The 25451-nt window shown below is 44.8% G+C and overlaps 2 protein-coding genes across 3 annotated transcripts in view; one reads left to right on the top strand and one right to left on the bottom strand.

The window, feature by feature from the left end:
- The first annotated feature begins 226 nt into the window (after window positions 1-226).
- The window catches only part of LOC117588028, a 51241-nt gene continuing 26016 nt past the window's right edge, over window positions 227-25451 (top strand). Inside the window, 9 exon segments of the mRNA XM_034279074.1 lie at window positions 227-345; window positions 2869-3066; window positions 4471-4579; window positions 4649-4754; window positions 5301-5417; window positions 5635-5880; window positions 6269-6448; window positions 6513-6638; window positions 6718-6864. Of these exon segments, the coding sequence (XP_034134965.1) occupies window positions 2967-3066; window positions 4471-4579; window positions 4649-4754; window positions 5301-5417; window positions 5635-5880; window positions 6269-6448; window positions 6513-6638; window positions 6718-6864 (1131 nt within the window). The 5' untranslated portion in view covers window positions 227-345; window positions 2869-2966.
- LOC117588225 lies at window positions 9468-10411 on the bottom strand. 2 transcript variants are annotated; one of them, XM_034279374.1, is made up of 3 exons: window positions 9992-10411; window positions 9812-9935; window positions 9468-9740 (listed from the first exon to the last, which is right to left on the bottom strand). In XM_034279374.1, the coding sequence occupies exons 1-3, from the start codon at window positions 10394-10396 to the stop codon at window positions 9616-9618; spliced, it is 654 nt and encodes a 217-aa protein (XP_034135265.1). In that variant the 5' UTR covers window positions 10397-10411; the 3' UTR covers window positions 9468-9615. The 2 variants fall into 2 exon arrangements, with proteins under 2 accessions (XP_034135265.1, XP_034135273.1); XM_034279382.1 differs by having other exon boundaries at window positions 9468-9731.

Raw genomic sequence — 25451 nt, 5'->3', positions numbered from 1 at the left:
GCTCCACCCACTCACACCGAACACGGCTCCTGCTGAGGGGGGTCGGAGCTATTCGCCGCCATTGGAGGGTCGCAGGGGTGTCTACGACTCGCCACGGACGAGGAGTCCCGTTGGAAAAGCCGGGGGGGCCGGTGGCGATCTCTTTGCCCGTTCACCGCGAGAGGATCGAGATCGAACGGCCAACGCTCGTTCTCGCAGTGCGGATCAGTACGATGGGACAGCAACGGGACTTGGGCCGGGACTGGGACCTGGAGCGGGTACAGGTGCGGGTGTTGTGGAAAGTGGATCCAACTCTGCGGGCGGTGGTGGCGGTGGTTCAGCCGGAGCGCACTCCAAAGGTGACAGGTGCCTTCCAAGTCTACTCTTGCACCCGCTAATCGAATCGTTTACAGTTGATTGCTGCGCCTCGCGCGTCTCCTAGAGCATTCTTGAACGCCATGCCACATGCCACATAACATACCACAACATTAAATGCGCTGCAAGTTTCAGCTGCAGTTTGAGTTTCGTTATCGTTATCGTTATGAGTTTGAAATGGAATTCCTGCATTTTCCTGGCGTATCCTTGGAATGATTTTCCAAGGGAATAAAGGGAATAACAGTAGTCGACAAAATCGAACTTTTTTTTTCCGCTTTGAACCAAACCGAATTATGATTTCTTTTCCAATGCAAAACTTTTTTTTTAAGAATTTTTCTGGTATTTTTTGTACTTAGATATTCAATAAAGCTGAAAATGCATCTCTAAAGTGTTCCCAACCATCTTGTGGTTCTACCTTACCGTTACAAAAATATTAAGCTTGAAATGAAAAAATGATAGGTATTCTTTATAGATGCGTTCATCAGCTTTATGGAATGGCTAAGTTCATTACAACCAGATGTAAGATATTAAGTTATTTGAAAAAAAGAGCAGATTTTAAAAATTCTTTAAAAAAAAACCATATTTTGTATAAAAAGTTACTCTGGATCGAAGCGGCAAAATCGTGCCGAGTAGTGTAATTGGTGCATAAAGTCCGATAGGTTCCCCTCGTGCAATTCATATTTCATTTTCATATTCAATTCATATTTACCCACTGCTACTGGGACAAAAAAAGTCCGTTAAATACCCACGCTGCCTCGAGTTTCCAGTTCATTCAAGGATACGCCTGCTTTGGCCTGGCCAGAGTCAGATTTTCTGTCTCTGTTCTGCCCTCGCTTGACTAACTTTACCGTACTAAACACACCGATGAAGGAGCAGAACATAAGGCAAACTTAAGGTGCTTGCCATCCGCCTTTCGCCTTTCGCCTTCCACCCTTGATCCATCCCTTAAGCTTAAAGGTGCTCTCGCATGCAGAAGTGGGTTACATACTTACATACTTCCTTGTGGAGCTAGAAGTGCAGCTGCAAATGAAAGTGAATTGCGTGCCGCTGGCGCATTCGCTAAATGCAAGCACGCACATAATTTCTTCCTAAAGCAGTACAAGGAGAAGGAGCAGCAGTGGGAGCAGTAGCGATAGCAGCAGCACATCCTGCTGTGACTGTCGTCCTGGAATGAATGTCAGCTTAGCAGCGCGTGAAGTGTAATCAACAACAGCGATAACGACGACAACAGCAACGGCAATGGCAACGGCAATGCACATCCTTGCAGCTAGCACGTGAGTGTGCGGCACCACCCACCAGGGAGGACCCATCCACTGAGCCAGCCCCACCCACTTGAATTCATTTAAAAGTTCAGAGCACGGAAAATTTGATGACCAGCGGCAAAGTAAATCAACAGCAGCAGCAACAGGGTTACGTGATTGTTGCTGTGGCCAACTTCTGGCAATCTCAGACACGCCTTGTTTATTTCGTTTTAAATTTGACAAGGATAAAAGGATACGACGTTCAACCCCTCGACAAGGCGTCGGTGCGCCATTTCTGCACTGCAGCTGTCCTTTTATAAGGATCTGTCTATAGGATATCTGTATATCTGTGTGTATGTGCACCGCGGGTGCAAGCTTTTCTTCTTTGGCTTCTTCTCAATTCCAGTTGCAGCTCGGCCGGTGCATATTTCATGTGAACTGTAATTGAGATGGTTATGCAAGTGTGGGCCAGAACACACTTACCAACAGAACAGAACAGAGTCAAACAGATAGACAGGCAGACAGCAAAACACTTTAGACACTAGGACAGACGGGAATGGGCCCCGGGGTTTTTTTAACCTCATACTCGTACTATACGGCGTATATGAGTATGAGTTAGAGTACGAGTCGAAACAAAATCTTGTCTCTGAGAGCGCGGCAATAAAGTTACGCTTCATTTATTGATTGAATTTTAAATGAACCGACTTTTTTCGGACCCGACCACCACTCCGACACCAAGACCACGACCACGACTTTGAACAAACCTATTTCCCCTCTTGTTGACTTTGGTAATGGGACTCAGACTCAGTTTTCGGCACTCGTAATTTCCGCTTTCGACCCCGAAAAAACAAAAATAGAATGAACAGGAAAATACTCGCAGCCAAGGGCTTGGCTCGCTCGGCCAAGGAAGACAGAAGGCCAAGGAAAAGTGCTGCCTGCGTTCATTATTTATGCATAAATACTCGTACCGACAGAAGACAGTGCGCGATGTGTTTGATTCGCAGCATAGCGGCAAAATAATTCCCGACATTGCTTCATTGACTTGACGGATACTTGATTCCGTTTATTTCGCTAGAAAACAAATCACATTTCGTTTGGAAATCTCCCAGCTCATTTGTTTGCATTCAATTTGGTTTGTTTTGCTTGAATTTTCTTGTTTTCTGTTTGCTCACACAATTTTATTGATTGCCTCGTTGTTTGGGTTGATTAATGTTTTTGGTTCCATTGAAAAAATGCCAACTATTGTCAAAACTAACGTCCAACGTCCTCGCAGGTTCTTCGGTAAAATCTTCAAGTGGTCGAAGAAGTCGTAAGCTCTTCGGGTGGAGGGGGCCACGCGGTGGTTCCCTTAGCCCCCGGGCCGGCGGTAGTATGGCGTCTTACAGCGGCGTGCTCAAGGACTACAGTCACAGCAGCTTGAACGAGGCTTTCAAGTCCCAGAATAGTGTCAACTTTAAGTTAATTAAAACAGGTAAGCAACGCCAATCTATTGTATGCGATGATTACTCATACTCATGTCGCACAATTACATATGTACGTGTATGTGTGTAGGTACATATTTGGGATTGTGTTTGTGTTTCCCCTAGTCAAGTCATATCCAATTCGCGTTGCCAGTGACATTCATGCCACAGGAGACGACACGCTATGCCGCAGCCTGACACGCACAGCAGGTGGGGCCAAAATCCAGCGTGAAGTGCTCGAGGGCCAGGGAAGAGGAAACGTTACCAGGGATAAGTTTCAGCTTTGGCTCGCACCTGAAAAGGCATGCGAGAAAATTTCTCGTCAAGAAAGGAAAACAATTTTTGTTGGAGCATTTAATTTGATAAGTTTTCCGACGACTATTGTCGCTTTTAAGGCTTATTGATTTCCATTGCCAATTGTTTTTGGTTTCGCATCTGATGGAGACATAAATCTGTGCGGCTCCTTCAAGCACTCGTACATACACACGTGTGTCCCGGCTACAACTAAAGCCTCATAAATTTTCCTCCTTATCTTAGATCTTGTTTTCACACAAGAAAAGAACACACACCTGCTCGAACGATATGACCCGGTGGACAAACTCCGGCACAGATGCAACTTTTTGGCACAACTTTGACTTTGAATTACGATGTTGTCAGAGAAAGTTGTCCCAGCGGGAGACGCCGGGAGATGTGTCTCCATCCCCATCTCCACCACTCGCATAGTTCAGCGAAAATTGAGGCTGAATATTTAAAGTTTGCAATAACATTTCTGATCCACATTGAGTTCGAACTCAAGCATACAGATAGTAGGTAGAAAATAATTTATCGATTTAAACGGAGTGGAGATGAGTGAGTCTAAGGGCTGTCATCGTGTATCTGGGAGCCAATAAAAACGGCGACCAATAAACTGACAACTTAAAAAGCTAAAAGCCAACTCTAAGAGAAATGCATATCCAAAGCGACGTATGCATATTGGAGCAATCGTAAATATGATGGATTATCCAGCTTTTATGGAGAGACATGGTCGCCTTTTCCCACTTTATGAGCTCTCCGAACCAACATGTTGGTGGAAATATTCCATACTCGCTTTACTGGCAGCACAAAGTAAGTGAATGGCACTTTCTTAACGTAAAATGACTGCTAGTCTCCAGCTTAGCCAAGAAGGTCACAAATCTCAAAGCTAACTCTTTGAACCATCACTTAGGAGGAAGTTTCCATTTCTTTCTGAACCTAGCTCTTTATTGATTTCAATCTATAATGCATTCTTGGTTTCCGGGCCATAAATCGCTTACATTTCAGCTGCATTGCTTGAAATGAAAAACTTGTAGCTGCTTCTCGGCATGGCTTCCGGAGAATTTAATTTAATCTCAAGGAAAACCTGAAAGCTCATAGCATTGTACTATTTTCCATTGCAGTATCCGATTTCACCGAAACACTTTCTCAACTGTATGAGGAACACGCAACTGCCCTACAAACTCTAGTGTCCAATTATCGCAAAAAGAATGCTGAGCTACGCAAAGAAAGGTAAGTTTGGTCCTCACATTTCATCCAATTTTGCAATAATTTTGATGAGAACCGGGGAATGGGGTGCAGACCAGCCTGCCACTTGGCCATTTTTCAGGCATGGGAAACATTCCTGCAAGAGGCCGAGACGGATTCGCAGGCCTGCAACGATGTGGCCAGTGTCCTCTCCCGACAGGTGAGTGCTTATAAGGGTTTATTTCTGGGCACAAAGCCTACAGAAATACATTTTAATGACAATTACTCCATTGATTAAATATCCACTTTTAACTAGCACTAAAACAGTAAACCCATTCATTTTTTTTATTCAGTAAATCAATGCAGAATTGTAATATTTACGTACATTTTAATTCTGTATAAATTGAACAGTGATTTTCCTAAATAATCATTTTTTTATCTGGTCAATATAATAATATAGCCAATAATTATATTCATATATGTATGAATACCGCGTCAATCCATTGAGCCAACCACCAACAAATTCCCAATTTGCATCATAAAAAGTCGACTATAATTATATTTAACTAGGGGCGTGCCCGCTGAGGGACCTTGGGAAAAAGACATTTGTAATTGGAGTGCCGAATAATGTTAATTTTTCTCTTTGTTTGCTTTTGCATTAAATATTAGTTTTTCACGATGACTTGCCTGGTTGTCTGAAAAAAATGTACATACATATGTATCCCTAAATTAAAAAACGTTTTTAATTTTCTAACCGAAACCGCAGGTGTCGCGACCAATGCTGGATAAATCGTTTCATCGTAAAGTTCAAAGCCGCAAAATATTTACACACAGGGAGTCTTTTGAGACTATTATCGCAAAGACTGAAGAGAAGCTGTCAAAGGTGAGTGAATGGGCAATATTTCTAATTAGTAGATCCCTGGAAAAGGCTTTGCCATTAGGCTTTAGTCCGCCTCAAAGATATGCACCATTGCAACATGACGCATACGCATTTGTTTCTCCTCTTATGGCGTTGTGTCTGCATTCTGTTTACCCATGGCTATTAGCCATAAATTATTTTTCGAGATGTGTACCAGCCCAGCTCTGATTTTCCCTTCCAGTGCCGGATGGACTACAAGCAGTGCCACATGGCCCATCGACAGAACCCCAGCCAGCACACGCTCACCGAATACATTGATGCGCACAATGCATACGTCCAGCAGTTGCATGCCACCAATGGCATGCTGGAGGCCTACCACGGCGACACTCTGCCACACCTAATGCAGGAGCTGGAGGAGATACACAATGACCTGTCCGCCATTGTTTCCGATTCGCTGTTGCAGGGAGCCGACGTAATTGCCAGCAAGGTGAGTCTGAGAGAGGGAATCTGGAGGTGCAATGATTTATAGCCGCAGCAGGTGGTTGCTGCTGTTGCTGCTACAGTTGTTGGGTAATGCGATGGTTCTGGTAATTGTGCCTGGCACCTGGAATGTGGGCTAATTTTTGTGACGACTTTTGTTTCCTGGGAAATAATTAGTGCACGATTATAACAATTACGCACAGTCGCAATTTTAAATAGTAATTTTCTTAATGGCTACAGCAATGATGGGCAGAGCAGGGGAGTGTCCGACACAGGGCACAGGACAAAGTTCCTGCGTAAGTTGCGTGTGGGAAAGGAGTCGTAGTTGTTTGAGGTCTACCACTGTCATACTTATGTAAATATACAATAACATGTTACCGCTACCATTTGTTCAGGCCAGCGACCAGGCCAAGCGGTACATCAATCTGACCAACCAGTGCAGTGCGGTCTCGCCGCCTCAGGATCTGGCCAACTTTGTGCGCCTCCTGGCCCAGCCATCGCAGGCCCAGAAGGTTCCGCGGCGGCCCTTTGCTCCACCCCAAGGCGAGCCAGGCGAGGAGACGGGCGAATATAATGTGAGTACAATGCGAACAACTTGTCTGCGGCATGTGGTTGATGGGACGAGAGTGTGTGTTACAGGAGATGACGCCCAACTTACGGAACGAGCTCGTCTTTGACCGCCACTCCACGCTGTCGCACCGCTCGGCCCTGGAGTCACTGAAGCGTGAGGCCATAGAATTGGAATTGCAGATACGTCAGCTGCAGGTGAGCGCGTCCACCATTAAGACTAATGCATTAAGCTAATGTGTGCGTTGTTATTTGTTGATCATCCATTGCGCTGTAGGACGCCATTGATGCACTGAATCGGACACAGACTCGAGGCATTGAGGGCCAGCTTTACAACAAGGTCAACGAGCTGCAGGAGGATTTATCTATGAAGAAGTTTGACTTACGCGCCAAGCAAATCCATTTGGCGGCCATACGGGCTCAGGTGAGTAGGCTGAGAATATAACGTTAGAACAAGAACCCAATTTGCAGGGGAAGCCTAACCATTAATTTAAAAAAGAGTCAGTTCGGTTCAGAACAGTCTGCTTGAAACTTCTAAGTAATAAGGTGTCAAATGTAATGTTAAATGTAAGTTTCGTACTTTTAAAAGCTTTTACAAGCTTTAAGCCATACTTAAAAGCTCTCAAACGCACCACAAAAGCTTCTATGCAAAGCTTATTTTGACATACGTTTTTCAATGATGTGGCAAGGCCGCCATCTGTCATTTTGACGAACCTGTTGCTCGAACCCTCGGCATTTGCCCTTGGGTTCTTGCACGCTTTTGAGTACACATGAACTGGCGCTCAAATGTGGGTCAAACAGCTGAGTGACTCTGTGACACTCGTTCCCTGCGCATGTGACCAAACCGTGTCCCTCTCTGGCTCTCTCTTTGGCTGTATGAAGCAAAAATACTTGGGTTCATGTCGTCCTTCGCTTAGTCCTGCGGTAGATTAGCTTGTGTGTGGTCAGTGCGGATATGCGTGCATGCTGATTCCTTCGTTTGGATAAAACGACAATTCCCCTCGTCGATACCAGTCGTCTGAAAATCGCGTTTAATGTGTGATTTCCCAGTTAATTTTGTTATTACAATTGTTCAGCAAACTCTTATTGTTTCTGTCTAGTGGTGGCTACTGTTGTTGGATTGGAACAGCCCAAGCAAAAGCCCAAGCAAGCGCAAACAACTCTGCCCTAGCTCGCCTGTGTACGAAACAGCTGTTCAAAGGCTCCGAAGAGCTAGAGAGAGCAGGTGCATGCGTGGCGTTGCCAGACCATTTGGTGGAGGAGCCCGATGCTGTTTATAAGTAACGTGCAGCGCTGGCTCCGAGTCAGTCACGTGCTTGCATTCCGACGAATTTGATACGCGGGTGGCCGTCGTCTCAGTTCTTCTACGCTGCTCCTGCCGAGTGATCCGTTCAACAAATTAGCCGTAGCCGTAGCCTTAGCCGTAACCGTAACCGTACACGTAGCCGTCGTCGTTAAAGCCGTCGTAGTCGTAGTCGCAGTCGTTGCGGTCGTTGCGCTGAGGTTTGATTGGCTGCCAATTGCAACGGGATAATAATGCCAGGACTTCGCTTTAGTTAGCAAACAACAAAACACAAAAACCAGACAAATTGGAACTAGAGTTAACCAGAAAGGCGTTGTCCTCATTGAAAATTTTTGTAATTCCCAACCACAGACAATCTATATCTATATATCCATAATTTTAGAGTGCAAAGTCAGGCAGGCTTTTTCTGAGGCAGGCGAGAGATTTCTTGAGGCGAGTTCTGTTTTGATAGCCCCAAAAATTTAATTGAATCAATTTCAGCGTAAGTAACCACCCATTGACGATCAATAGTATTGCCTCAACTAGTCGAGGGTCTATGTTAAATAATTTAGCTTTATTAACCAATCACGCATTCGCACCGTGCGCCCAAAAGAATTCGCTCTCAAAAACAAAAACAAATCGAATCGGATCCACTCAATTCGACTGAAATCAAATCTTATCAAATCAATTTAATGTAGCACTGTCAGAGTTTCTCATAATTAATTGCTTGCTTTAAAACTTTAAAACAAATTTTAGCTGGTAGTCGAAATTCGCGGCGAAAGTTCACACCAATCAGTCTATCAATCAATCCAGCTTGTAAAAATTCTTTAGCGCCAGAAAATACTATTTATCGATACCTACCAATCTATGTTACAATTCTACAACAAACTCTATTCTATGTACTGTAAATAACCAATAACCAATTCTTTGCTAAACTAGAAGTAGTTAACTTATCTGTAGCACCAAACTGCAATAAGAACTATGTAAAAATCCATCTGGAGCTAGAGGCTCAGCTCGCTTTGCATTTTGTCATTTCGTGTCCTTTGTGCTTGTACTACACCTCGTGCTACACCCCTCTTGTACACCATCCAACACAACACAATACTCCCCCGATGCTGAGTGGGGTAGAACACCGTTTGTGAACGGCACCGCGAACTGCAATCACTTAACAGTATAAGAGACAGAATTAAATAGAACATTTAACGCAACTATCAAGATCTAAGTCCACACTAAAACACCCATTCCTATAAATACACACATAATCGTATATACTATACACCATGCGCGTTATCGTACTGAAAAAGAATCGCCCTAACAAGCGCGGCACGCCCACGGCAACAGCGGCAGCTCCGTCGCGTGAGCCGCCGAAAAAAACGGCGTACGCAAAAGTAAGAACAAATTCGATATATTCAATATTTGGTTTCAATATTAGCCGTTTTTATGGGATAGGAGGGAATGGAATGGCCAGCATCGAGAGCATGTCATCCCTTTGTTTCCTGTCCAATTTGCCAGTGCAATCAATTTTTGAGCTACCCTGCTCGATTTATGCAATTTTAAACGCCACAACTTTTCTTACCGCGTATTCTTGTATTACATCGAATGGAAGTGCAATTACCTCGTACTCTTATCAGCATGTTTTTGTAGCCATCTTTAAAAATCTATACAAAATTAGCTCAAAAATTGGTTGTAGTGGCCTGGCATGATATATCTTATCTACGATTATTTATAATCTTTATGTTTTAGTCAGAGTTATATTTATTTCGAATATTTAAATCCAAGATATTGCCATATGTACTAGACTTTAAGAATTAGCTCAATTTGTGTGAATGTTGTGCTTGGAATTTTTGGATAATTTAAATGGGAAGATTATTTATTGTGGAACTTTTATTGTCTCTATGAGTCCTCACTGGCTGTGTAAAGCACTTCGAATTCCGAGGGGCTGCCGTCGCTTTTTCGCTGTACCTTCCAGTAGAATGATAGAACTACGAAGCCAAAATATGCCTCTAGAGCTGGAAATACTTTTTGTTCAGTCAGTCAATAACAAAAGCGAAGCTAATACGAATAGAGATCATGGTAAAGATGCACTTACATACAGACAACGCCTCTAAGATCAAATGCTCAACAACCAAATTGATGAACAGAGTATTGAGCATGAACATGAAAACCAAAAAAACTGTAAGGTAAAGCCAAAGCAATAGGCAAGTCTTGTGCTCCTGCAGATAGTAAAATAAATATTTTAGTCTGACCATAAACGCATCGAATTACTTACAATTCTAGCTCCTATAATTAGAAGAATCGACTTCAAGACAGCTACCGTTTCGAGGGCCATGGTAAAATAGTGATTGCCAGCGCCATGGCTCGAATGGGGGTCCATGGGATCGTCTTCGATCGCGCGTGTGACAAACTCTGCCTCTGTTGTGACCCCAACAGCAGTTTCAATCTCCGATTGATTGACCAGATTGTAGCACTGGTATATCTGCATAAGTCCAAGAAGAGCCTCGAAAAAGGCTATTAGCTTGCATCCCATTTTCAGATCGAAGAAATAGCAGCAGCTCTTCAGTCCGCCCATTTCGTTGGTGCTGCGTCCACGAGCACCGTCCATCAATGATCCCGCCTGCGCCGTCGGTCCAGTGGGAATTTGTGGCGCGCTCAGCAAATCTCGAATAATCGACATTTTTCAACAATTACAATGTGTTTCTTACGGATAGATATAGATTGTGGTTAATGAGATTCCCTTAAAGAAAAACGCTGATGAATGAACGTTAGCTGCCAGCCTACTTAGTGAACTTTTTCTTTTGTTGAAGAGATTTTGATTAAGTTTTTTGTCGGCTTTCGATTTCACTTCGATTTAAGTGCACAAGAAAATCCAATTTGATTTATTCGCTTCGGATGGCAGAAATAAACGAAAAAGAGAGAGAGCGAGCACGAAATGGAGGAAAATCTAAAACAATTCAATTTTCTAAGTGTGGCAGCCAAAAAAGGAATAATCAAAGAAAAAACTTGTTCTGCGCTTCCCCCGTTCTGGCCCAGGGAACTTGTTCAAGTTTCTGCCCATTTCGAAGGCACAATCAGTTGCCCATAAGCGAAATTCCTTTCCTGATTTCCTTTTAAAAGCATTTCTTGAATTGTCTTGACTGAGTCGGGAGGCACTTGAACTTGCTCTTCCATCTCCCTGCCGCCCTGCCACCCTGCCTGTCGAAAGTATGCCTTCAGGCTCTGCCCGCTTACTCCAATTTCGCTTTGGCTTTGCCTCCTCTTTTGGCCAAGGTTGAGCCCAGGGCACAGTAATGTTTTCCATTTTATTTATTGTTGTTCAGCGTGTTGCACTGACAACTCTCTCGGCGGGGGCATAGCTGCAGGTTGAGCAGTTGCATCCCAGCCATTTTTTAATCGAATTTTCTACAAATTACGAGTATTTCATTTCAATGGCGTCGAAACTCTTTCATTTAATTAATCAAAAGAAATCATATTATTTCACGAAATTCAAATATATGTAATAATAAAAGGGACAGAGGCTGGGCCAAAGGTCATAAGCTGTGCTCCTAAAGGGTTAATTTTAAATTTATTGCCCTGCCCTTCTTGCTTATTCGCCCAAAATCCTTGTCGAGGACACTCAGACCTCAGACCCCATACGCGTAGACGTAGGCGTAGGCGTGGGCAAACACCAATTGTAGGGCAGGAAGGCTGAGAGCTAAGAGGAAGCAACAAATTTGCACGTTAACCACGACCAAAGCAACAATCCTGAATTTATATGTGTGTGCGTGTTTTTCGTATTCGTTGCGTGTGCTTGTGTGAGTGACACAGTGATATTTCTCTACGACTCTGGGGCCCAACGCGTTATCTGAGCCACAACGCTCAGGGTTCAGTCAGGCCTTGCCCGGACTCTACTTTATTTTATTGCTTTAATAAATATGAAATGCGCTTACTTTTTTGCCACCTTCGGCATTCGTCACTCGGCATAGTGTTCCGCGCAGTTTGCCCCTCGGGTGCCTTCAATTAGTTTTCCAAATTGAGTTTTTTCTTTATGACAATCCTCACAATCTTAATCACACAATTCGACGGTCCCAAAACCAAATGAATTGATGGCAGCTCCCTGAATAGGGATACGAGTATTTATATGAACATGTTTATACATATGCATATTTAGTTCCATTGGAATGAAGGCGCACAACATTTTCTCGAGCATACATTTTAATTAATCATAAAAATGTGGCCATAAAACGCCAACAGGTCCTGCCTGCCATTTTTTTGTCGTATATTCCATTTCACAACACTCCTCTCCATTCAATGCCCAGCTGCCTAGCCTAGCAGCTCCTGGAATTCATATTCATGTTTAATAATAAATCACAAGATGCCGTCGGGGCTGGAGCTAGGTCTGAGGCTGGGGTTTGTGCAGGGGCCAGTTGTGGTTGCAGTCGTGGTCTACCACACCCATACGCAAGGCGAGCAGTAGAGAGAAAGAGTGAAAGTCAAATGCCAAAGGAAGCCCAAGTAAAATGGCGCGGGAATAAAAGGATTTGCGGCTAAAGGCGAATTTAATTAAAGACATCAGCGCCGCCACACAAAGGCTGAATCTGGCTCAAACGCAGCCTCATTTTAATTGCCTTCTTTTTTACCTCGGCCCAGCTGCTACCGTTCATTATAAGTACATACATATGTACTGGTATGGTCTTATTGCACGACTTCGACTACGACTGAACAACAATGGGAATTCATTTGCAAATTTTGGTATCAATTAATCAGCCTTTCCATTCTCCCGTTCAGCGCAATCGTCATTTTGTTGTTATGTCATGGTCGTATCAGAAGGATGTATGCTTCAACTAATTTTGTGAATGAACACGATATGGAGGGAAAATGTTTTGCAGTTTTGCATTTCGTTGACGCCATCGGGAAGGGGGGGAGAGGGTCCTATTCGCTGGTCCCCTATTGTTTCCACTGATAAATATTTAAGTGAAATCCTGCCAGAGAGGGCATAGGAGCCAAAGGGGATATGGAGAACGGGATGATGCCTTTATGGTCGTTTGGGTGAGATAGACAGACAGATCTGAGCTGCTGTTTGGAGATTTCAGATTTCGTTGACGCATGCCACACAGAGTACGAATGGCAAAAAACACTTTTCTTCTCTCTGCCCTTTTCTCTCTCGCTCTCTCTCTCTGATTGTTGGCACGCGCCATGGGTTTTCCCTCTGCATGTGTGTCTGTGTGTCTGTGTGTGGCGTTCATTAAAATTTCATTTGAAAATCATCAGAAATGCTGCTGTAATCTCTTCTAGTCATTTGTTTTGCCAGCCACGAGAACTTTCCATTGTCTTTCCCCCACCAGCCACGCCTCCTAGGTCCACTCTTTTGGTCGAAAACGAAATATTCGCCTGTCAGCAGGAGCCAAGTTGATGGAAATTTGTTAAATTGGTAGAAAAAGTGCAAGGACAGACAAATCGCAACTTGATATGCTTGTATCTTGAATATTTTATTGCCACGACAATTGGATGTGCAGAGAACTTGCCAAAGTAGCGACTACTCTTTACTGGCCATTGAAAATGGAAAGAATCGAGAATAAATGAGGAACAGAAGGTTCGAGTATTTGCAGATATTTTATTAAGATTTCACTCTTTTTATATTGCATACAAATATATTAGATTATATAAAATTAAATATGAAGAATGAATCGATGTTTCAAGTTAAGCTCAAAGCCCTGTACGATTATGACGGATGGGAGAATTCCCCAACGGCTAACCAATTGGCTTGAGTTTAAGTACTGAAAGATTAAGATTTGAACTTGAGCAGAAAAAATTGATATATTATCGTTTCAGAACATTTAATGTCAAAGCTATTCTGAAAATTTTCTTTTTTGCTGTATTACTCTAAGATCATGTTAGCCGCTTGGAAACGATTCCCAAGTAAGTATTCTATGCTGTACTAAGTGTGTTCTTGCTTGCTATCGGCAGAGTTATGCTTTGACCCAGATTCCGGGACCTCACTCAGGCCTCAACACCTAATGGCTTTGAAATACGCTCACCCACTTATAGCAATCCTTCAAAGTGATGGCTGTTTATCTGACATTTATAGTTTATGCTTCATGTTTTGCTCAAGAAAATATACGCAGCGTAGATACGTACACAAAAAAAAATAAATAAAGAGCACTGGGAAAAGTATAGATGGAAAAAGTAAAAGCAGCAATGATAAAACTAGTAAAGCATACAACATTGTTTGACTTTGTGGACTTGGTGGGGTCTAAAAACGTTTCTGCTTTGTCTGCTCCCTGGTCCTACCGGGTCCCACGGCACCACGCCCTTGGACCACCGCAAAGAATTTTTGGCAGTTAACCCGTAAAGATGATAAATGCGAATGTCTTTGCCGTTTGAGTTTGAGTTGTTGCAGTACCTACTCAAGAAATTTATGGCGATGCGCAACCAGAATTGGGCCCCAGGCAAAACGAGAAAAAAACGTCTACGGCGAAATTGAAAAGGCTCAGGAAAATGCCTGAACTCTCGCTTTTCCTCTCCTCTGGATTGACAGGCCAGCTGGCAGGGTGCCCAGCTCTGGACCCTGCCCCTTCCGAGAGTCAGGCAATGGGAAAACGTTTAATTGCCGAACATTAATCTTGAGGTTAAGCTGCCTCCGTTAGCCCTGAACTGTCAATTGTTCCTGTTTTGCGAGTGTTTGCGAGTGAGTGTGGCTCTGAGTGCGGCCTGTGGCCTGTTCTTGTGGCTTTTTTCGACTGCTTCTGCATTAATTTTGTCATTTAGCAATTAACTTTCCGGCTGGGTCGCGCCACGCGTCCCATCGCCCTTACGTCGCCTCGCCTCGCCCCGTTTTGGCCCAGCCACGGTGACAAATTCGTGGCTGGCCGCCTGTAAATATTGATGATCCGTTCCACTGGGAGGGCCTGGCTTCCTCTTCCACAACCAGCAGCGATTCGGGCCGTCGTTGGAGCGTTTCCAAAATGATGTTCGAGCTTATGCCGCCAACTTGCAGCTGTCGCAGTTTTGATTGAAATATGAGCCTGAAATTGCCTTCGTAGTCAGAAAGAGTCCACTCTACGCAGCCGAGTTAATTAATTTCTACGTTGACATTTCTCTTTATTGTATATTTAATGAGTGCATTTCGGTATCGGCTCCGGTTCAGGGCCCTGCTCTGAGTTAGTTGAGCAACTTCTCACACTGAGACAAAATATTCCTTCCAACGTTGATCCGGGAGGATCAAAGCCATTTGGCCTTTGCATATTCAATAAGTAGAACTTTTGCCGCAACCAAAATACAGAGAAGAGAACAACAAAAAATCAAAAAAATCATATCGCTTACGATGAAAATAATCTATACCCGTCTCTTTTCTTCATTGCTATCTTTCTGTCCCACTCTCTCTGTATCTCTGTATCTCTGTCTCTTTCTTTTTTTCTGTCTCTCGTGCAGATGTGTTTGGTTTGCTGAACTGCATTCTGCCTTCAAAGGAAGAACTTTTGCAGTATTTGCTCGGCACTTGTCTTTTATTTTGCCTTACACTTAGTTCTGTTACCAGCTCTGTTCGGTTTCCCCTGTCTACTCTCTTTCTGCCTTTATTTTCCGCTCTTTCAATTTTTATTTATGCAAATAAGTTTCGCCTCCATTGTTACCAGCCGCCAGACCCGACTGGCAGCCAACGTGCTTGTTATCGCATAAGGATGTTGTTACAAGTTTACTTCTCATTCTCTCCCACATTTATTGTGGAATGTTTTGATGCTCTTTCAGTGGCTTTTAAGGTTTCGATCAGGTGTTGCAATCACAACACTTGAAAGCCTAGAAGCAATCTGTTTGGACCTTTGTATAGATCAAGCTTTTAACGTGGAGCTGTATTGAAACTCATCCAAATTCAAACTGAATTCACACTACTTTTTGGGTATCGATGGATTTGTGAGAGTATATAAAGCTTCGGTGCCTCACTTTTTGTTTCCCTATGTTTTTTGGGTTAGTGGAGAGGGCCTGTGTACATGTTGACTATAGCTGGCCGCCCACGACAAGTGTTACGGGTGTCAGTACAATAGTTGAGTAATGGCAAACGAAGGCCATCAGTTGGCGGGAGCAAATGATACAGTAGGAGTGCTTCAGTCTGGCCGGGCCTCTGCTGGGGCCGTTGTCGAAAGTTTAATTATCACTGTGTTTTCTCTCTGTTTCGGAGCGGCCTCTGTCTGCATTGGGGGTTTGATGTTGGGGTAGTATCCGTGTGAGTTTCAGTTTGCTGTTTGAATTTTAAACTTTTTCCCTCGCCGGCATTCTTGTGGTCTGAACCACGAACTTTGTGCATTTGAAGTTTTTCTTTCACTTCTTTGTTTTTGCATTTTTCCCTCTGGGGTGGGTGTGTTGTGTGGGCAGGATGGTCCATTTCTGTGGTCAATAACAATCGCATACTTTGAGGCAAATTCGGGCAAATCACGCATACACCGTGTGGTGGCAATTATTTCTGGCGCCTGAGCATTTTACAATGGAGACACTCACTATGCTGCGTACAGGCCTTAGTTCAGGCCCTGCCATATCGAAACTTTCCCGTATGCATTCGCACATTAAGAACAGCCACGCCCACACCACGCCTCCCCCACACTCAGGCGCCTTATCGCAATCGCAATTTTTGCGGCCACAGTCCCATGAATTTTTATTACTCGTACTGCTGTCGTTAGTGCTCTGCATATATTATTAGGGAGCAGAGCTCCACCTCCGGCTGCTGTTGCAACATGTGTCCTGGCTTGCACATGGCTGCCAGCAACAGCATCGGGAGCGCGTCCCGCATGTTCATTTGTAACATTTGAAATGTGCCTTGGAGTGGGAGCTGATGCAAAATGTGTGTGTGCGTGAGGTGAAATCAATGAGGAACTGTGGATTCCTCAAGCCTCAAGTTGCTGTGCGTTGATGCGGCTCGAGGGACACATCCCATAACTTATAGGTGCATTGCATATTTTTATGTTTCATATGATACGTTCTTTTAATTTCCAATGTTACATTTGCTTTATAACCCATTTTGTACTGCCTTACTAATAAGCACTTGAAAGCCTTACCACTTTTTCTCACTTTGATTTAAAGCAAAACCAGAATCCTGCCTTTTTACGTGTTTTCTTCCACGTGCCTTTTCCACATTACTATTACCATTCCCTCAGGCACTTCCACCTCCTCTCTTGGGTGCATAAGTGGAAAACGATGCCACGTGATGTGAATCGAGGAGCAAATTTGCATTGATCGCTCGTCCAAATGAAATACGCGGCAGCCAACTCACTGACACCATCAATTTACAATAAATCAATGCAGGCAGCCCAGGGGGGTGCCAGAATGCTGAGGGGGTTGGGCATGGCGGCAAGAATGTCATTTAATCTTTGCATCTGCATGCCAGGCGCTGACGTCGCGACAACTTGATTGCGAGAATCGGCGAAATTCCTTTTAATTCCTCCGCCCTGCTCCACTGCTCCTTTAGTCACTCCTGCATGTCACATGTCGAAAACTTGCTTGCACGTAGCTAGGTTTCAATTAAAGCCTCGTTACATAGTCCGCTGTGGGAGAATTTTACTGCTGCCATGTGACCAGAGCCAGAACCAGTCCCAGCGCATATCTAGTTCGTCCTTATACCATTCCAATTCTCACTCAGAATCGGAATCCAAATCCCTTGCCTTTTCCCATTTGCAGGAAAATGAAAATATGTTGGAAAATACAATAAATACTGTGGCGGCCGTGGGCGGAGTAGCGAGTGAGTGTGTGCCAGTAAGTGCAACTGGTACAAGGCCGAAAGTTTTTGCAGCACATTGAGCCACAAAGCGCAGAGCGTGCCGTTTTCTTTTATAAATTTGCAGATTTTACCTACCGCACATAGAGCACATTCAATGGTTGTTTCTGTGTGTGGGTATGGGAGTGGGTGTGGGCGTGGGCGTGTCGCATTTAAGCCACAGAAATCGCCTTGGGGTCTACCATCTTATGGGCATTCGCAACACATCTTTAATAGAAAACGAGCGGAAAATCGCTTATTACGGCAAAGGGAAATAGTTGCTCTAGCCCATCCGCTCTGCTTGTACATCTTCCCACCTAAGAAATGTCCCACCGACAGCAGCGGTAATTCGACTTTATATATTTGTTGGTCTCAGCCCAGCGCCTTCATGTGACATTAGCGGAAGGGCATAAGTAGGGCAGCGCTGAGCAGAGTTTATTAAGCCAAAAACACAAAGTGAGCTGGAAATGCCTTGCACTTTGAGAAAGAAAATATAATCAATTCTGCATGAATTCCATTTTGTTGCTGTTTGTCGAGAGAGTGTAAAGTGTATACATCGAAAGAGGCCAAAGAATTAAATTCTAATAATTATCGCACTGATATCGATTACTGACGGACTGCTTCGATGGCCTGCTTTACGTGACTGGCATAGTTATCGTTACATTTCACTTTAATTGTGATGCTCATTTGCCTGTGAACGAAAACAGTTTACCATTGATACCACGGAGCGTCGGACGGAAGAGGAGAGGAGAGGCGACTGCAGCTGGTGTTAGCAAAAATATTTTCAAAGAAAACACTGTTCACGCTTTTAGTCTCTGCGTCTGCCTCTGCCTCTGCTCTGCCTCACCATCACCATCACCATCACTCACTTCCACTTGCACTTCCACTCCATCCCTCCTTTCCATTTGGCACAATTTATAAACGATTCGTGTGGCAAACGCATTGGCATGGAATTTTAATTGGATGATTTCTGGTCCTGCCACGTGTTTGTGCGTTCGCAAAGCCAAAAAGGAAAACTATGCCATAAACATATGTATGGGAATTTGGGCAGCTTTTCTTGCGTCCATTTGCAAGCGTCAGACAAGTATTCCAGTGTTATTCCAGACGCTGTGTTGCCACAGATAAGCTGCCAGCTCAACACATATTGTTAGAGAGGAAAGGCGTGGGCGTTTGGGTCCAGGCACGAACTACTTCCATATCCACTTAGGAAGGCCATAAATGGCCGCCTAGCTGTGTGTGTTGGGTTCGTGCTGGGGCCAGTGTATGTGCGTGAGGGTCGTGCCCCACATACACACACACGCACCAAAATATATGTATTTACATACATACGTACATATAATGATGTGGTCTTCCATTCTGTCCTCTGGAGCGTAAATGTATGACAATAGGAGCGCGTAGAGTGCGAAGCGGGATGCGATGAGCTAAAAATACAAGCACACAGACAGGGGAACAATGGGAAAATCTAGCAAAATCAACACATAACTCTGCGGAAGAACACTGAACAGAAATCCAATAACAAATTATATGCACTAGACAATTGGTCCTTTATTGCTGGCTATGGTGACAGGAAAAGCAGGGGCAAGCGCCAATGACTGCTTCCAACAACAACGAGAACAAGAACGACAACGACAACTATAGCGACGACGACTTTTATGCGAAAAGTGATTTACGATTATGTTGATAAAATGGCTTAAACAGTATTTTCATTTCTTGATGCTCGAGTGCACTTTGTGGCATCTACTTTCTCTCGTTCCCTGCTCCCGCATACCCACACAGTTTCAATTGTCTGTTGCGGCAAAAGTGCTGTATGATTTGTTTGCGCTCAAGCAGCGAAGACAGCGGAGAAGAGCGCAGCAGAGCAGAGCAAGCAGAGCTCCTTTCTAGCTTTTCTCCCCACAGCTTCTCGCAGCGCCAGCACGCAAGCTCCTGTATGCGTGCATGCCTGATTTGGATTTCTTGAAATATTCATGGCCAGTCTCTGCTTGGCATGTTCTTTTCACATATATATTTGGTTTTTTCGTTTTTTTTACTAAGCATAGCTTCACTTTAAGTTATCTCAAGCAATGTCTGAACATGCACAACTTTTACCCTTTTGCATACACAATTTTGGCCTTTACTTTCATAGAATAGCGGGCAAGAGAACGCGGGACAGATCATTGGCCACACTCAAGGACAGCTGGCTTCATATACTATGTATGTATGCCAGGGCCGGCGTAAATAATCAATGCCCAGGCCGGAGAAAACCAGACTGATTTCCTCTCCCATCACACATTTTACAAGCCCATGGATAATCTCTGCCTGCAGCAGCGCTCATTGATTAAGAGGGAATTAAAGAGGGAAAGAGAAATTAAGACCGGGAGAATCTCATGTATAAATGAGTCACAAAATATGACTTCACTCGCCACACATAATTGAATGAAACCGCACACATGTCGCGAACGATATAATTTCCTTATTATCTTACTCTGTAGAGGAGGGGCAAGCGCCTTGAGTGGTGGTTAAAACATCCACAGCCCAGTCACTGTCATTCCACTAAGGGGGGAGCTATGACATTGTTTCTCAGTCTAGTCCGCCATCTGTGTAAATCCTGTGAAAACCCGTGAACACTAGTGGTCTGACTAACCAAACCGGTCCAACACAGATCCGTAGACCAGCCCGACTCCATGTGGACCAGCCCGACTCCATGTGGACCAGCCCGTGCACTATTCTGCATAGACCAGCCCATGGAATGGCCTGTATGAACCAGCTCATGGACTAGTCAGCGTAGATCATTGCATTTTCTTTGATACCAATTACTGTAATATGAGTGTACGCTAGCGGGAGCGCATCGGCAGAGCTTTTTCCTATGCACATAAGATAGGATAGTGCCGAACCCTGCACTACACACACGAATTCGCGTACGTGTACGTATATATGTACATATGTATGTATGTATGTAGAGAAATAGAGAGGGACTCACACGCGCAATTGCCTTTGTAAGAGAAGATGGGGGGTTAAAGGCAAATTGCCCGTGAAATTATGGCTAATACTTCAACTCTCAAGGTTGAGCAATAATTCCAAGGAGGCGCCTGGAAAGCACATAAATCACTGCTGCCTGCGAGACCTCGCCTCAAATAATAGCTAATTTACCATTATTTATCATGATTTGATTGGGAGGGCACCTATAAATACATGTACATATGTACGTATGGATGTGTTGTGCTCCTCTGGCTCCGCTTCGAACTTAGCGCCGAGCTTAGCGAGTGCACTCAGACCTGTAATCGAACCGTACCCCCACAAGTTGGCGGCTTTGACTGACAACTGTCTAACCGAGCGTCTGACTGGCTGAGCGATGGACTGGCTCTAATTGGATTTTCGATTTTCTGCTAGTAGCATGCACGCTTGTCCCAGAATCGTTAAGTTGATGCTGTTTTTCTTGCTGTTGTTGCTGTTGCTGTTGCTGTTACTGTTACTGTTACTGTTGGTGGCGATTAACTTAATTAATGTCACACACTAATGACAATTCAATGCGATTATGTTGACAGCAGAACAGGCCAGAGCGGACTGAATGAAATTGAGAAATTAACAATGAACTGGCACGAGGCAAATAAATTGAAATTTCAATCGTCAATTCACCTCGAATGCCAAATGCGATTAATAAATGGATTGCTAATGAGGGTACTCAGATACACATACACACCCGAATACATCGTCCGAGTGTGTGGTGTGTGGGGAGGGGGGGGTGACTTTTTAAGCCTCTAATTAGTTCGTTATGAATTGCAGCAACAAGAGTTGGATAAGTCACAGCAGCAGCAATCAGAATTGTGGTGCATGCTAAAATGCAAAGCTTTTGGGTTTGGCAACCCACTGACAGGGAGAACACACACACATATGTACATATGGTATGGTAAGGACAGGGTAGTTCGTCGTCTGATCAGCCTTTTGCGGCACACTTGATCCACATTCGAGCAGCAGTAGCGAAAACAAACATTCTGTCAGCCCTTTAGTGGTCCAATTGAGAATGCAAATCTGCTTGCTCTCTGGGGCAGCAGCAGAGAGTGCTGCCACAGAAGCTCCTGCCGCCTGCTGTTGCTCAATAAACGGTTAGGCAGGCCTCATCCTCGCCATCGCCAGCTACACTAACAGCCTATAATCGCAACTTAACATGCACTAGTCGCACAAGCAGGGGGCGTGGCAGTGCGGTGCTGCCAGCAAAAGCAGCAGCAGCAGAGCCAACATACTTCACAACCCGGATATCGCACAATCTCAGAGAAAACACCAGCTTGACAAGCTGAAGCCTCCCCGAGTTGTAGCGCGACCTCAGCCTGCTGCACCTCATGGCATCCGAGCAGGCTAGGCCTATGCTGCACTAAATGACTTGCCCACACAGAGACACACTAGCCAAAAGGGGCAGGGATGGGGCAGGGGCAGGGGCAGCTGTCGAGTGCGTTGCACTGAATTTTACAGCTTTTGTTTTGTTGCTCGAGCCACTCTCTAGGCTGAGCTTGTGTTTTATATGCGTTTATCTCCCAGCCAGATGCCTTTTCATGTTGTTCTTGCAGGCAGTGGCATGTACGCTTTGCTCATTGGCAGAGAGGTCCTTGTGCCTGAGCAACGTTTACAAACATCCAGTTGAGTAGCTTTGAGTGGTATTGTTCTTGAACATTTGAACATGTATTGTCAAGGCGAGAGTCGTATAGCTAGTTGCGCCCAGAGAATGACTCTCTCTCTCTCTCGCTCTCGCTCTTTTTCTCCAACTGTGACTTTTGTTAGGATAATGCGGCCTACCTCTAAAGAGGGGAGGTTTTGGCTGCATTTTCATTTCACAATCAAGTTCTGTCGCCACCTTGCGCCTGGCTACCCACTCGGCCAATATCTGTAGTCGAGCCGAGTCGTGTCGAGTTTCGGATTCAATCCAATAACGTCGCCACTTGGCAGCTGCTCAGAAGAAGTGCAACTACTACTATTAGCATTCGGCTGAAGAATGGCATAGAAGTCAACAGAAATGTGAGCGAACTTGGAGAGCCTCTCCGAGTGCAAAAAGGCGAGAAGTGAAAAAATATTTGCACTGCCAGAAATTGACAACTGTTTGCTTAGTGGAGAGTGTTTGCACCCCCTGCAGCTGCAGTCAGACATTGCCGCTCTGGTGCCGCTCTGAAAGCGGAAATTTGACACTCTGCTTTCTACTTTCGCCATCACTTGCCCCTACATGGCTCACCCACCTACAGGGGAATGGAAAAGTGCCACTGAGGAAGATGAAAACATTGCAATTGCTAGAATGTAGCGCGTTATATCAGTTATATCAGCTTACGTTTTAATGGCACTGGCACTGGCTCGGGGATCGGTCTCTGTCTTTGGCTACGGCTTCGCCAGCGCAGAAATATACAATTACAGCAGACAGTTGCTTCGCAGGAAAATGGGAAAAATGCCGAGAAGGATAGCAAAGTGTCCCATGGCTTTTAATTGCCGCATTCATTTCCAAGCAAGCGCTAGTGCTGGACAGATAACAAGGGAAGAGCAAGTCCTTAGAGGTGGAAAACAAAGCAAATCCCAACGATTTGCAGCAAACAAAGAGAATCGAGAAGAACAAAGAAAGAGGATAAAGAGGGTGTCACAGGGTTTGAGCCTTCATTCGATTAGCATAAGGGACTAGAAGATCCCTCGGGGTGCTATGATTTCGCTGCAAGAAGCAGCATCTAATCAATAAGCTGAAAGCTTTCCAAAATTGCTCCTTCAGTACAGAATTTTCGCACCAGGAACTATTAGAAGTAGTAGCAGCACCCGGATCAGAAATTGTACTTTCATGCTCATGTCCATACATAATTATGTAATTTGTTCGAGCATTTCCAATTTGCAGAGCAGCTCCAGTAGAAACTTTCGGAAAATAAACTTGCTGAGCTACAGCCACTGGCACTGGCATGCCCTAGCAGTTTTCAACTATCGAATCGATAAAAAGAAATGACTAACAGAAAGTGTAAATAGAACTGTTTGACCCTGGCCAACGTCATAAATATGTCAGACCTAGACCGAAAACAATTTGTCAGGAAGGAAGAAGGAACGAAGAGGGGGAAGGTGGCAAGAGTGGAGGGGAGGGAGGCCGAGTTGAGTTAACATATACTAATATTATGTCCCGAGCTGGTCCCTCTACTAGGACTATGTATTTGAACTTTAATCAATAACTTGTGGTATTATTAAACTGCCTCAAACAAATTGCACACACGTGTAGCTTGGTGCATGTTGCATGGTGCATGCTGCATGCTGAATGGCCAAGGAGCTGGCCTGGCTTGCCGCAAATATTTGTGTGCTGCTTGGTACGCTGCTGTATGCCCGAAATATGAGTCTGACAAGGACTTATTTGCAGGACCCTCAGGCGGAGATACATGCGGGTGTGGCAAGCACATCTTCCACAGAGCGCTCTCTCTCTTTCTCTCTTTCAATCTCCCTGTGTTTGTCCATGTGTGTGTGTGTGTGTGTGTGGGCTCTCGTTTGGCATCGTTACGCTAACAAGCTGCAGATCCAGCTGCTTCGCCCGCTCGCTCTCTGACACGTCCCGCGTGTGAGGGGGTGGAAGCCAGGCACAATGTAGGAAGGATGCCGGCGAGTCCCTGCGAGTAATTTGTCGGGCTGCAGGCAGGCCAGGCCGCTTGCTTAATTTTACATCAAATTTATAACTGACTTATTGGCACTTGGCACTGGAATTACGCCTTCCAGGCCAGAGCTCTAAACTAGACTGACTTCGGAGTTGCTCGCACAAGCTATTACGTATACGAAGCGTGTCCGTATCCAGACTTTCTGTGTGTGTGTGTGATAGTGTGTGGCATGTGCAAGGTTTCCGGCTCGCTCGGAGGGCCAAGTGGTATGACAGGAGAGATCAGGTAATCGGAAATTCAAATGATGGGCCAAACCGAAGTCGAAAATGCTTCATTTATGCAATTTACAATATTGGCAACTCAGCAGCACTCTCCACCTACGCAGCAGAACTCTCCACCTCGTAAGTCCCCTTTCGCTCCTTCCACGTTCCTTCGGTCCCCAGTGGCAGCTGTCGTGGCTTTCGTTTTTTTATCAAAAGCCATTTTGCAATTTCTTTAGCTTGGCCTTTTAATAAATTCCGTCAAGCTTTGCATTTTCAGCAGTTTTCGCTGTGGTTCGTCCGTCTGCCCCGAATGCTCCTCCACTTCGCTTACTTTTTCTGCTGCTCTTTGTGCTGATTTTAACACTTTTCGAAATTTCCGAGTAGGCCACGAAATTGGCAGAGCATTCCCACTTGCACTCTCTACCCAGTTCGAGGTCCTGGTTCTGGTCCTGCTCCTGCTCCTGCTCCTGCTGCTTCAACTAGTCTTCCTCGTCAAGGCAACGAACTGAAATCGGGTTTTCTCTGGGATTGGTTTTGATAAGGTTTCCTTCCTTCTTGCGCCTTACGTTACTTCACCTTCCTTTTTTTACTAGAATTTTAATGAAAATTTAAATAATTGAAAACCATGTTGCAATGCCAGTAGGAATGCGGAGGCTGGAGACGGCAGGGGGATTCCGCTGATAGTGTTTCATATTAATGAGCCCAACGGCAGCTCCCGTTCGTTCCCCTGCCAGTTTCAGGCAGTTTCGTTGAACGCTTTAAGAGCTTTCGGTTAAAGCGATTTGGCAGGCAACCAAAAGGTGTCTCTAGGAGGCGTCTTCTCCTCGGCTGCAGCTTGCACAGCGTTTGACAATGACAAATGAATACTTTTATGGCCGCGACCCTGCCAGCCAAGGAGCACAGGCACAGGCACAGGCACTGGCAGTGGCAGTGGCACCGGCGCTGCCATCGGAGGTGGCAGTAGAAGCATTAAAAGTTTCGTGTTGGCCAAAGTGACACCCCAGGCAGGTGGGGCAAGCAGACGCAGACAGGCAACGAGACCGCCGGAGAGGTAGATGAAATCAGCAGGATTCCATGCCCTTCTAGCCAAGGTGCCTTGGACACCTTGCGAACGCGAATGCGAATAGGAATAAGAATGGGTATGTGCGTTTAAGGCTTTGGCTTAGGCCATGACAGGAAGTG

This window comes from Drosophila guanche, unplaced genomic scaffold (genome assembly GCF_900245975.1).
Source record: "Drosophila guanche unplaced genomic scaffold, DGUA_6, whole genome shotgun sequence".
Classification (NCBI taxonomy): domain Eukaryota; kingdom Metazoa; phylum Arthropoda; class Insecta; order Diptera; family Drosophilidae; genus Drosophila; species Drosophila guanche.
The sequence above is the reverse complement of the archived record's forward strand: the minus strand, read 5'-3'. Positions and strand labels throughout refer to the sequence as shown.

Bases quoted from the DNA above. Each gene is read 5' to 3' on its own strand.
- LOC117588225 (XM_034279374.1), bottom strand. From the start codon at position 10,396: ATGTCGATTATTCGAGATTTGCTGAGCGCGCCACAAATTCCCACTGGA. The intron at 9,936-9,991 runs GTAAGTAATTCG...TACTATCTGCAG, and splicing joins TAATTATAGGAGCTAGAATT to GAGCACAAGACTTGCCTATT. The intron at 9,741-9,811 runs GTAAGTGCATCT...CTGAACAAAAAG, and splicing joins CTTAGAGGCGTTGTCTGTAT to TATTTCCAGCTCTAGAGGCA.